This window comes from Pseudopodoces humilis, chromosome 1, assembly GCF_049639895.1.
Source record: "Pseudopodoces humilis isolate 2021_Gansu_Grassland_sample_001 chromosome 1, ASM4963989v1, whole genome shotgun sequence".
NCBI classification, from domain to species: Eukaryota; Metazoa; Chordata; class Aves; order Passeriformes; family Paridae; genus Pseudopodoces; species Pseudopodoces humilis.
The window spans coordinates 36,177,882-36,191,373 of NC_142200.1; the positions used below are offsets into that span (position 1 = coordinate 36,177,882).

At 39.0% G+C, this 13,492-nt stretch overlaps 1 protein-coding gene across 5 annotated transcripts in view; it reads right to left on the reverse strand.

Moving 5' to 3' along the window:
- Window positions 1–761: 761 nt before the first annotated feature.
- CHD7 (chromodomain helicase DNA binding protein 7) overlaps window positions 762–13,492 on the reverse strand; it is a 133,050-nt gene continuing 120,319 nt past the window's right edge. For 3 of the 5 annotated variants that reach the window (XM_088066073.1, XM_014255236.2, XM_014255228.2), the window contains 13 exons: window positions 13,202–13,331; window positions 12,851–12,923; window positions 12,578–12,632; window positions 11,633–11,861; window positions 11,257–11,465; window positions 10,447–11,124; window positions 9,889–10,049; window positions 8,060–8,287; window positions 7,387–7,830; window positions 6,579–6,800; window positions 6,030–6,170; window positions 5,461–5,565; window positions 762–4,663 (listed from right to left, as the gene is read on the reverse strand). In XM_088066073.1, coding sequence (XP_087922199.1) covers window positions 3,710–4,663; window positions 5,461–5,565; window positions 6,030–6,170; window positions 6,579–6,800; window positions 7,387–7,830; window positions 8,060–8,287; window positions 9,889–10,049; window positions 10,447–11,124; window positions 11,257–11,465; window positions 11,633–11,861; window positions 12,578–12,632; window positions 12,851–12,923; window positions 13,202–13,331 — 3,629 coding nt within the window. In that variant the 3' untranslated portion in view covers window positions 762–3,709. The remainder of the gene's footprint in view (window positions 4,664–5,460; window positions 5,566–6,029; window positions 6,171–6,578; window positions 6,801–7,386; window positions 7,831–8,059; window positions 8,288–9,888; window positions 10,050–10,446; window positions 11,125–11,256; window positions 11,466–11,632; window positions 11,862–12,577; window positions 12,633–12,850; window positions 12,924–13,201; window positions 13,332–13,492) is intronic. The other 2 variants (XM_088066091.1, XM_088066082.1) reach the window with 2 other exon arrangements.

Here is a 13,492-nt window from a genome sequence, read left to right on the forward strand (position 1 = left end):
CAGAAATGTTCATGGGCTGGCACATTTCAGGTGCCCAGAAAACAGTGTGGAGCCATCACCCTCACATATCCTGACACTTCCTGACCCCAGCCCTGATGCTAAGGATTCAGAGGCAGCTGAAACACACGGTACAGAAGCAACAGAAGTCTTAAAACATCCCAAACAGTTGTGTTCACAAAAACTAATGGGAAACTTAATACTAAAAATACAATTGAATACCCCTCCCTCCCCTCAATCTTAAGCCCTTCTCAAATGAGGAAGTGCCCAGTAGCAAAGGTCCTCAATAGAAGTGTGCAATTCCTATAAACAATACACTTTGATATTTGACATCAATACCAAACAAGAGACTGAAGCTGACTGAAAAAACCTGTGACTAGTTTAGGAATTTGTCCACTATTTCATCAGCAACAGTTTTCAAGACTCACACTTGAACTGGTTTTGCTTTATAGTCCCCTTATTAAAAATTGTGTCTGAAGTAGCCTGAGCAGATTTGTTGTTGTTCTGTTTTCCAATGGCGGGATTGCACACCATGCACCCAGAACAGGCTGTTAGCATGCACACCACTGCTGTACTTTGACACAGGTACTTTCTTTTTGAAAGCAACACAGAAAGTAATTTATATTCCTTGATAACCCCATTAACATTTCCATGGCCATTAGAAGGCCCAGCAAAAAATGATTGGTGGCAAACAAAAGGCTCCTCATCATGAGACAGAAAGGGTGCTCCAAATGTGAATCAAGTGCAGAATAGTTTCTGATCTATGCATCTTACTCACGTAAGCTTTTATTCATTTAGACACACTTTTATAATTCCGTAAGAATCTTTGCAATAATTAACATGTAAAAACTCTGTCAAATCAAAGAAAAACCTTCATATTTTCATGTAATACATTTCTCGGACATTAGATGGCAATCCCCCCACTTCATTTTTCATACCAGGGGCCCATATCCCTTCCAAAATCAAATATCACCACCTTTCCAACAGGTGAGGGGTCTGTTTGGCTTCTAGGAAGCAAGGCTGTTTGGAAAGCACAGAGCATGGAGGCTCTCCCATTCCCATGGCATTTGTTCTGTTGAAACAATTCTCCAGTTTTGCTATTTTTTTAAAATTTTTTTTATTGTTTGAGTAGGAAAGGCAGATGAGTAATGTCATCATGGAAGATGCTTGTACTAGGGGTAAGATTCACTCATTTGTCACTTGGACAACCTACATCATGAGTTGGACGTTTCCATGTCAAAAGCCTATAGGCAAAAATAGAAGTTAACAGAACTTCCCCATTTTGACAGAGGAGAAAGGGTCTTATTATGGCATTTAACAAAATAATTTCTAGTCTTGCCAATTAAAAAGGGTTCTCCCAAGGGATATCATTAGTCTGTGTAAATCTTTTCTGGAAATTATAAAACTGAATTAAAACTCGCTATTTGGTACCTTGTGTGGAATGCACACAATGGGAAGCACCTACAAACTCTTACAGTGGGACTTCTATATGTAGGAAAAAAAAATAAGACAAGGCATTTAATAGCAACTTAAAAAACAGTTCAAATTAATTCAACAGAGTATGCAACACACCTGCCCAAGTTAATGTGCCTTTGCTTTCAGCCTCTCACTTTTCGCCACGGTCTACGTGTGATGTTTTAGAAAGAGGCAGGAATAACACACCTCATCAACCATTCAGTGATGTCCGTGTAGGGGGAATCCTTCCTGACCTTCATTAACTCCCTATGATCTATTTAAGTGGCAGTACAAGACATCCTGACATCTATTCATTTCATCAGTGTGTGCCTGTGATTCATTCACACAAAAATCACTTCCTAAGCCTTCATTTCTCATCTACTTTCATCGTCCATGAAATATCCTTTTCAAGCCAAGTTCACCCCTTTTCATATATCCCCCTGGGGACCAAATTTCAGCCTTGCAATACTTGCCCGTTTGAGCTCTCGTGCAAATTCACAGTGTACATGAGAGTGAGGTTTGCAGCTCTCCAGCATTCCAAAAGCACGGATAATATCAGTCCTAAAGACAGGGGTCCACCCACAGCTGGCTACTGAAATAGCTAATTTTTCATGTACTCCACTGAAAATCTAACCTTTTATCCTCACTCTGGAGCTCGTTGTGTATGTGTGTGTCAAGGTGACAACACCGTGAAAACAGAAGTTCTCAAATGGTACATTATCTCGAATATCAAAAGGTCACAAAAGGGTACAAATCGGTAGCTCTCCAGAAGAGACACTGGTTTTTATAAAAAGTGGGTCAGTTTTAGTTTCATGTAGGTTGTTTGACACAGTGGTTTCTGGCATCACAAGCTCTGGTCTACAGGATACCACAGAGCCTTTGTATCCCTTGCTGTCACTACAGCATTGTGTTTTTCTACCCATTAACCAAGGATAAATGACCTAGATATTGTGCCTATTAAAGCCTCATTTTTCTTTTGCCCTTTTGTTCTTTAGTGTACCACATTATCACATGCTGAACACATTTAAAGTATTCTCAGTCTCTCATGCCCCTTTGAAAGAGTAAAGTAGAGATTTTAGCGTGCATTTCTGTAGAGTTACTTAGAGTGGAAAATATGAAGGCAATTCAAGGTTTCTCTTCCTGCCTAGTCCCCTGAAGACGATCAGTTCAGCATTTACAGCCACTAACCTATAAAGAATATAGCAGGAAAATGCTATAAAAAAGCCACAAATACAAATACAGAAAGTGAACACCAGTTTTGATGTCCCTAAGCACTACATTCTATAATTACATCTCTGCATATCATGGGTCACTTTTATTAAAAGCATCATTACTACAGTTGGCAGCAATTTACATCTTATCTTACATGATAGCAGTTTCCAAAGAAAAAAAAAAACAAAAAGACATCACAACAAAGAAAAACAATACATTTACAAAGTCATGTCTGTAAACTTCAAGGCTAGTTTAGAGTTGAGGTAATGCTGTTTAGCTTTGTGGCTAAAGTAACAAAGTCCTTTAATTTAAAAAAGGTACCTGATTTTTTTTCTTTTTTGTTTATACCAGTGCATTACAAGATCACGAGACGATTAAACTGTAGCTTTATCCTGTAAGAACCTTCTCCGCGGGTTAATTTCCAAAAGGTACTCTTCACATTCAACAGCTGCCTTATTATTGCTGCGTCTCAAGACAGAGACATTCACACTATCATGAAGATTGTCAGAGAGAGAGTGTGTGTGTGGGTGTGTGCGCGCATGTGAGCGGGTGAACTCCCATACAGTCAAAATGAAGCGCGAGTACGATATGTATGGTAAATTCCATCTTGACCTTCACAGCAAAGAAAAAAAAAAGAAAATAAAAAAGAAAAAAATAAGAAAAAAATTAAATATATAACTTCATCCTTCCTTTAAGCAGCACTTCCTTCTATTAGTGCCACTTGATTACAAATTGCTGCTTAATTCATAATACCAATGGTACCAAAAGAAAAAAAAAGCAGAGCATTATGTCAATTTCCTTAAAAAGACATGATCACCTCTCAAATTTCATCTCTCCTAGGGATAATAAATAATGCACTGCACAATACTTAATGACCAAGATACCTTTTGACACATCTGTATAACATGACTTGAACTTTTTTTTTTTGCTACACTATGTTACAGAACAGCTTATAAAAACTAAGTATGGACATTAACTGTGAGTGTAAACAGTAGGACTACCACTTGTCAAAAGTTTAAAACACTTTAACTGTAACTGGTACTGGTTATTCATCGTTTTCATTGTTTTCTATTTCTTCCCCCCCATCAAGTGAGTCTAATTCTTCACCCTGTGCTATTTCATCTTCTAAAACGGAGGAATCTGCAGTTTTATCAAGGCTCTCCTCTGCATCACTGCCTTCAAGATTTTCTTCATCTTTAAAGGCAGCTCCTTCAGTTTTGTCAGTAGCCTTCTCTTCATTGGAGCCCACTGCGTTCTGAAGTCCTGCTAGTGCTGGGAAACCGGGCAGAGTCAATCCTCCCAGTCCTGGAGGTAGAAACATAGATGGATAGAAGAGGCCAGGAGCCATGGTAGACAGCAGGAAAGGATTGAAGGCCAGAGGGTTTGTGGGCAATCCAGTGTTGGTGGTGGTAGTAGTGGTGGCAGTGGCGGTAGTCGCCGCAGTAGCAGCACTGACAGATCCATTCGCAGAGTCAGTAGCAGAAACAGTGTCTGTGCTTTTCTCAGAGTCTTTGTTCTCCTCTTCATTCTCATTTTTCTTCTCTTCAGCTTTTGAAGCGCCATCCTCAGTCTCTCCTTGACCGGAAGCAGTAGTGGCATTTCCAGTAGTAGCCGTTATTGGGTTATTCAACAATCCACTTAGTCCAAACATATTGGGCAGTCCTGCCATCCCTGGCAACATCAGAGGCAACATGGCAGCCGGATTTTTAGCGTCCCCTCCAGCAGCAGCAGCTGTTGCTAGCCCTGGTGGAAAGCCCATAAGGCCTGCGAGCTGGAGAGACTGCAGGTTCTGTAGGTTCTGGAGGCTTGTGAGGTCCATTCCAGCAAACAGACTGTTCATTAGTAGTGGGTTGATTCCCGAAGTTGATGCTACAGCAGCAGCTGCTGCAGCTGCTTTGGCAATTTCACTTTTTGGCCTTCTTCCTCTTCTGCTTGCTCCTTCCTCCCTCACAACAGGTCCAGTGAGAAGACGGTCAAACATGGACTCCGGAACAAAACCCTAAAAAGGGAAGGTGAAAAAACAAGCTTTATCCTTGGCTGGCTTTTTTAGCTTTCAGCAGTTAACTGATGACGATAGAAGAAACAGAAGGGATTTCAGCATACTCCAAAAGTGGTTTGTTTTTTTCACCCTGGCAAATGGTGACTAGATTAGTACCGTAATGAATGGCAGTAGAAAAGTAAAGAAAGCTGAAGAAATCAAGATCGCAGATTTTTTTATATTTAAACACAACAGTAAAATAATACATGCTGAAAACTCTAACTTCATTAAAAAAACCCACCCTGATATGCTGCAGTTACAAGTTTATACCTTCATAATTTGTACTGAGTTTCAGAATAGTAATATTCTATTAAATTGAGTACTTAAAGAATTTTACCTTTTATTTTCAAACATGTGTTGTAAAATAAAAGGTAGAAAACCTATTTCTTTTATGCTGCTGGATAATGAGACAATTAAGTGTATTTCTGTTACGAACATGACAAATATTTTCTTAGTAGTACCTAATGTACTAATTACTACTGTAATGTGCTTTTTAAGGATTGCTACTTGCTAGAAAAAATAATGCAAAACAAATGCTGAAGGCTGCTTGAACTATAGCTGATTTTTCAAGTGTATTCCAATGCCATTCGGCAGCAGCCTCCTATCACAACTCCCCCCCAGGCTGGGTAACTCCTACCCAGACACCACAATTTTTTCAAAACCAGCTATGAGATAAAGACTTAATAATCAATTTACAGAGCCTTCAACTTTTCTGTGCTATAACCTACAGTGACGCATGCAAAGAGAGTTTCACTTACAGACTGTTTAACAATATCAGTCCAATCTGGAGCAACTGCAAACTCAGGATTTTCTTCCAGCCATCTTGGCAAGTCCTTCATTGGAGGGGCCATAGCTCCACCCATCTAATGCAAAAGATAAGGTTATGACTTTAACAAAAACGCAACAACAAAACCAAACAACTTCTTATATGGATATTTTCTATTTGCACACTTTCTTCTCTGAAGGACAGCAGCAAAGACTCAGTTTTTACTGTGGAAAACTACACGGAAACCAGCTAGTGATAAAATCATGTTTTTAAAAAAACAGTAAAGTGCTGCAGCTTAGGCAGGTCTGGTAATAAATTTTGTATCTAAGGACAAAGTGTGCTATATCGGTTCAATAAGTGAGAGTTATTCACTCAGGTGATTAATATGAACTTATCAGAGGAGCAAAGAAGGAATTAAAGGAACCAGGTGGCACAGTCCAGTAAGAAAAACTGTTGGTGCCAAATTACTAAACTTTTAAAGAGAAAGCTTGGAGTAGAAAACCTGCTTTCCACATGCAAAGACATTATTAAAGACCTCAACTGAAGTAACTTAATATTTACCTTCTTCCCATTTCGTTTATTTACAACAGGTACCCTTTCTTCTCCTGTCAAGGTGTTTATATCCAGTTTATTAGGGTTTCGACATCTGTGTCGTTTTTGTTTCGGCTTCTGAAATGGGGAAAACAGCACATCTGCACTCTTCTGGAAAGAAGAGAAATTTATTGCTTTTTAGTTTTTCGTTTCTTCAAATATTACCAATCACGGTACCCCTTTTAACAACAATTTTAAGAAGGGATCCATTATTTTACTCTCAGATTACACAAGAAGAATTTTTTTTTGTATCAGACAAAGAAATTCTGCAGGACTTGACAAACACGGTTCTAACATGCTGTTATATACAAATATTAAGAAAGGAAAAGCATATCGAACACCCCAATGTCACTTGGGTGTGGATAAAATAGGAATGGTGGATAAAGAGAAAACTTCTGTTGAAAAGCAAGCCACAAAATTGAATGACTATGCCCAATGTGAGGAAATTCAGTCTGATATCTGCAAAACTAACTTTTGTATTAACACAATAGAACAACACTTTTAGAATCACATACTTACTGGTACATAACTTGGCATATCTACTGTGTAAGTAGGATGCAACTTAAGCCATTCAACTAGATCCTTGTTTTTCGGGGCATCCTCTCCCACCAGCCTGGTCCCATCCTCTAGATTGATTACAGGGATTCGAGTGTCTGGGTCTAATTGACCAGGAGATGGAATGTTCCTTGCTGGTAGGGCTTCCATATCTTCTTCAAAAGCTTTGGTCACTTCTGCATCCTCCTGAAAACAATCACATCTCTATTAGTTTTCCCTTCACAGGAACAGCTGGAGAAGTAATCTCAGGGACTGACTGACGTGAAGTGTTCAAGATTTTGCATACACAAGAGTTAATGGGGTTTAAATACTCATACTACAAAAAGTACTGTCATTGCATCAGGGAATTTTGAAAATTCAGCATCAGTGAACAATAAAGAACATAGTGCTAAAGGCAAAGTGATTCTTTTGCATTTCCAGTAAATGTCCTCCAATATTCTTCAAGACACACACTTTTCAACACATCAAGAAAAACATACTTAAGCCTCAAAACGTATATTGTTAGAAATATATCTTGTAAAAAAAAAAAAGTAATTAATTTTGAAAGTACAAGCTTCCTAAAACTCAGCTATGATTTGCTAGAGTAAAATCTTGATGTGCACATTTTGTTTGGTTCAAAAAGAATTAACAGCTCCAAACAAAGGAAAAACCTGGTTGAGCAAAAACTGTATGTTTCTATTAGGCAGAGTATAATAAGACTTAAAACACATTCAGGAAATACCACAGACAGAAGAACAAATATGAGACAAAAGGAAAAAGGTTGTGGTCTTACTACAGTCAATGATGTCCGTTTGTTGCTCATAAATAACAGATCAAGCCCTTCTACATTTTTCCTCCTTCCTCTCCTCCTCTTCATGGGTGGTTCTCCATCTATTAAAGAGCCATTTAGTAGATGCCTTGTGGGTGTGCGTGAAAGACCTGCTTGCAGCAGCTCCATTTGAGTTTTAAAGGCATCAGACACGGGTGTGGAGACATTAGGCAAGATAAACTTTGAAGTAACAGATGAAAAATTTGAGGTAGAACTTGTTGCCTCTCGTGAGGCCTTTGATAAATCTACAACCTTTTCTTGTCCATTTTCTGAGACCACCTGAGACTCGCGTAACTGGGCAACCATTTCCATAAGATTTCTCCTTTTGGCAGCTCTCTCAGCCTCAATTTCAATCTTTCTTCGTCTCCTCCTCCTCTGACGTGGAACTGATAAATTGAGTGCATCTTCCTAATAAAAAAAATGAGCATTTCCAAACATTAGCAAAGCTCTGCTTGCTATGCTGAGTTTAAAATAAAGCTCCAAACATATAACTCTGAAAACAAAGCCTTCATTTTATTCAAAGAAACACTTTTGTGTTTTTCCACTTTTATTCATGCTACTTTATTTTCTATTATTCAAGAGAAGCTCATGCAAGATAAAATGTTTTATGTAAAAAAAGAGAATGCTGCAGCCTTGCCTTTGATAACTGAGGAGAAGCAGTGAGATCTTCACTGCCACTGACACTGGCTTGACCAACCATGGAGAGCTCTGCAAAGCTCCTTTTCTGTAGAGGGCTGTCCACAGCTGTTGGAGTGTACCCAGGTATGAGCCCCTGGAAATCAAACATCTGGCGCCTATTTACTGGCCACTTCCCTTTCAGCACTGCCTCACAGATGTTGTCTAATCGGTTGATCATTACTCGGTCCTGCATGAAGGAAAAGTGTAAACGTCACCTTTTAAACTCAGATGAGTCTTATGACACAGTCCACTATCCAGAGCTTAAGGAAGACATTCAGAAACAACTATTCTTGCATGTTAGGAATAAACTGATCACTTTGCAATAAGCTAACACAATTTTGTAGAATAAAACTTTAATAGGATTTAAAAGCTGCATTTATATTGTGAGGGGAAGGAAAAAAGACAGACCAAGTTTTCTGTATGACAGACAATGCAGTAATTGAAAAATTTAATAGAAGCTCACTGTTGTTTTACCAAACTTCAGTAGTTAGCAACATCAACAGTTAGGAAGGGAAAATAAACACATCTTATCAATCAGTATCTTAAAGCTGCAGTTCTCAAGATCCAAGAGGCTGGATCTGCAATTCTGTCCTAGGAAGTGGATCCTCATTAGCGTCACTATTAATAAAGTTCAACATTATGAAACGGGCACCAACCTAGGGACATCTAATGAATGTCAATTTTCATTCCACGCCCATTATCACTTCAAATTTCACTGAAGCGTGTACACTAAAAATCTCTAATTATGTTTATTAGTCTACTTATGCTGAACCTATACAGACGAAGCATTTTCTGTTCTACTTTCACACTATGACTGGAATAAGATTTTAGCCCATGTTTCCAAAACACTTGCTGAAAGCTGAGAAGATAGACATTAGTTGATTTTTTTCTATTTCTGTATTCAAGCACATTCTGCACTAGCCTGACTGAAGTAGTAGAAACTTTGGAACTCTAAGAAATACTGCTGGTTAGGGAATATGAGCATCAGTTGGTTTTCTGAACAGCAAAACAGTGCAAAAGCCACTAGCAAATCTCAGCAGCTGCAACAGTCTGCTTGCTTTCCCCAGAAATAAGCCTATTAAGAGCAAGGTCCTCTTGCCCTGCTACCCCCTTCCCCCTCCCTGCCCCAACCAGATGGCCCTGTTATGGTGATTAGTAAGCTTAAGACTATTACTACTTTATTTTTCTCTGTCCCCTTGCTGCAAAGGAGAGTACTAAATTAAGTATGGCTTTATTACAATGTTAGTTTTGTATTTTTAAAAATGTTTTATACTAGATAATTTTCTGCATAGTTACCAAAATAAGATACAGCTTTATCCTATCTAAAATTGCTGCTTATGTTTGCAGGATACCTTAATACAATTACATCTGTCAACATTACATAATGGCTTAGATCATGTAGGTCGCCAAAACTCTTCCCTACAATCTCCTCACCCCAAAATAAAAAGGTGATCTTTGAAAGTCTCTGCTCTCAATTCTGCAGATTGCTCTGCAGGGATAATTCCTAATTCAAAACAGTACAGTGGTGCAAGAGGTAGTACTGCTGACAAAAAGTTATGGACCCTTATGAAGAACTCATGCCTGCCAGCAGTCCATTGCTTTACTAAATGACACTATTTTACAAAAAAAGAGCAATTTCTTTCATTTCCACTGCTAGTTTATATGAGCTTGAAGGAAAAAGTGCCATTCCACAAATCATTCACACAAAGCTCACTATTACTTTGCAAACACTTTTCTCATATTTTTCTTAAATTAAAAGAGACACATATCTTTCTACTCCTAACCAACCTTAGGCCAGAATGAGAAGGCAAATGTTCTCTCATGAAGCAGCTGTACCACAGAGGGATCCCCATCTTCCATGTAGAATCCATCGCGAGTTTCATCCCTTGCAGTACTCATAGAAGCATTGCTTTCTTCATCAAAATTCTTACCCTGAGAAACTGCTCCTGCTGAATAACAATGACAACCAGGCATTAACATCCAGTGTCCACTCAGCTAGATAGGCTAAGGCAACCAGGTTTGACACAACGTTTCTAACTCGGGCATTTGTTCAGTAATTACTACAGCAGAGCCCCAGCCTTCCACATTTGGCACAGAGACCATGCTTATTGGCTCAGTGAGCTATCCTGGAAATCATCCCTTGTGGGGGAATACCCCGCTGATGCTGGATGGTTCTTATGAAAGCTTATTTAGCCACCTGATATGTGGAAGGGCAGAGGAACTGCTACATGTAGCCCATCCCATAGTCCATAATGGCACCCTGTGTGCCACTTACCAGCTGGCACAAGCTACAACAGCTGTGGAGCTTGTGCTAAGCACAGTGAACTGATCTGACCAATGTATTACCTTCAGGTTGGGAGGATTCTTCTGATTTATCATCATCTTCCAGTTTCTCCTCTTCATCTTCTTCTGAACCTTTCTCAGAAATAGATTTTGGATCTACATCTGTACTCATTTCTATGTCTTTCAGTTCACATTTAACAGAGCCAGGCTCAGCCTCAGCATCACAGTCTGGTTTAGTGTCCTTATCTGTAGTATCTGTCTCCTCTTTGATTTCAGACTTTTCTTTGGCTGCTGGATTTTCAGACCCTTCAATTTTAGACTCTGTTTGTTCTGTAGTCTTTTCTTCTTGTACTGGTGTGGATGGGACAATTGGGGGTGTTTGACTGCAGCCAGCACCCAGAGGGTTTACAGAAGAGACAGTATTTGCATTACCTGTCCCTCTGTTTTGAGCAAAGTTTTTGTGAGCTTCAAGAAAAGAGAGTTCAGGATCATTCAGAATGTGATAATCTGTCCTACTGACTCCATGTTTAGCAGCACCAATCAGTAAGTCTTTATCATGTTTACCACACTCCCACCACTCTGGCAGGTCCAGACTTGGCTGGCAAAGCTTTAGCCTCTCCCCCAGCTGCGGGTGATGAAGAACCTGTTCCCGGATCTTGCGCAGCAGCTCGATGCGATATAAAGTTCTAGAAGCACGCTCCTCTGTGATCGGCTCAATCAGCGTGGAAAGATCAGGAGGTTCTGCAAGGACACCAAGTTGTACTCTTTAGCATGGACTGAATGCACACCCATTTCAAAATAATTACACCTGGGCATGAAGTTTCAACAATCTCACAAGATTCATGATGATTTCCAGAGTCAGTTAAAACTTACCATCATCTGGTTTGACTGGCATTCGGCACACTCGTCTACACATATTCACAAAGCCATTAAAATACTTTTCCAAGCTTTCATCAGACTTTTTGTCAAGCCTGGCAAATGCTCTGAACTGATTCCACTCAAACTGATGTTTTACAGGATCAAAAATAACTCCAAAAGTAGACACCACACGATAAAAATCAGCTTCTTCTCTTCTTGTCCATCTAGTCAAGGAAGAAGCAAGAGAAGTGAGGCCACTGGATAGATAACAGTCCAAACATGTTTAGAAGCCCTGAAACCCCCTGAGTTTATTCTTTCAAAACAAAAGAGCAGTATGGGTGACACACAAGCTCAAATAAGATTTAAAGTAAGATATCACCAGGAAACTCACTTTTGTCGTTTCTCAGTTATTATAGCTTCCCTTTCTGCCTCCAGTGCCCTCACTTCTTCTCGAGGCCGTCGTCTCCTGCGGTCAGTCTTCATTAGCGCCTCTTGCCTCATTTGTTGCCTTTTATAGCTGCGCTGATAGGCAGTAATGAGGCGACGCAGACGGGTAGTCAGGGTTGAAGTGTTGGGCCAGTAGAGTTGCCCTAACTCAGCGTTGCTTTCACTGTGCTTGTCTAGAGAACAGAGAAGTATTTGCACTGCAAAACCAACACTAAAAATTTCAAAGTTTCTATGGCTATAACTGGATTCCTGTTTTATCAGGTAAGAACGTGTGCCTGTAATACTGGTGCATAGTGGATTAGAAATAGGATAGCTATTGGTAAGAGATAAAAAAATAGACTCAAACCATCCAACTCTAAGAACTCAGAAATGCTTGTGAAGCATTTTGAGATAACCATCAAGCACTATGATTCAATGTTATGAATGTAAAGATATTATGAACACTAAGTATTTGAATTAATGTATGCATCTTTAAATACATTACTAAGAAGATCATTCTGCCTCTGAGGAAACACCTATAGTTATCATTTCCCACTTTATTATTCTCACTTAAACTTGGCAGTTTTCCTCCATACTGAGGAAACAATGTATTTGTAACTTCCAAGATTATCTCGGCAAAACCATCAACGACTGTATTATGAAACATCCGGTCTTTATCATCATGGTTTCTCCAATGTAATTAGAAATCCAGAGAACCATAGCGTGGATTATTCAAAGAGAGTATGCAATTGTTTTGAAGAATGTGAAGCATGGAGAGATTTGGCAGCAAAAAGCTTTCTGTGATATTGTCCCAAAACATCTCCTATCCCCTCATGTGCTAATATAAACAGTCCACCTCTTACTAAACGATCCCTTTTTGCCCTTTTAATTTTATTTGCTATAGTCTTACTTGGGTGTAATTCTATGGACTCCTCTTTGTCTTCTGGAGGTGAGTTGGCGAATTCCTTGGGGAGAAGACAGAAGTTATTTTAGTTTTCAGTTTTGACCATATGTCATAATTTGAAAAGAAAAATATGTCATCTCTCAAACACAGCAGCAAACAATCTTTGTAAGATGTGTTTATCTGGTACTGCTCAAACTTAAAAAACACACATTAAAATAAATATGGAGAATCAATTATAATTGTACATATTTATAATTACAGAAAACTAGGAGTCCTTACATCAATTTCATCCTTGAAAGGAGTTCTGGTTGGCTTATATTCTGGATCTTCATCCTCTCTGTCAAATTCACCCCTATAAAATATTTTAAAAATATTTTCAAGAAAAATATTGGTTTTGAGAAAGGGATGATATTCTGGGCAAAAGCAAAAAAGCTACAAAAGCCATCAGTATGGTGTACCAAGTTACACATTTGTATTTCATGCTCAACTGTGTAAACAAATCTATGTACTTTCTACATCATACGATCACTTCATATCCTCAGGCAACATGTAAGTATAATATGACATATGAACCCATGCCAACATATACAATGTTGATAAAGTTTATTAATTTTTTCATGTCCTCCTTACCCATCACCGCCATCTGCTAACATGTCTGTCCCTCTCTGTTCAGCAGCTATGGCCTTTGCATCAGGCATGCCAACCCGTTCCAGAAAGCACAGTGCTGGGTCAGCTCTCATAGAATTGTACTTCTCATAACCTGCGTGCAGAGTGGGAGACAAATGCTTTTTTAAAAGCTATGACCAGCTGTGAATAGAACAGGTCTAGCCAGTAGAAGTACAATTTTCTGGATTCATTAATTTAGCTTTAAATAAAACAAAGGAGCTGTCGCCATGCTGGAAACATTTAATTCATGTAAAA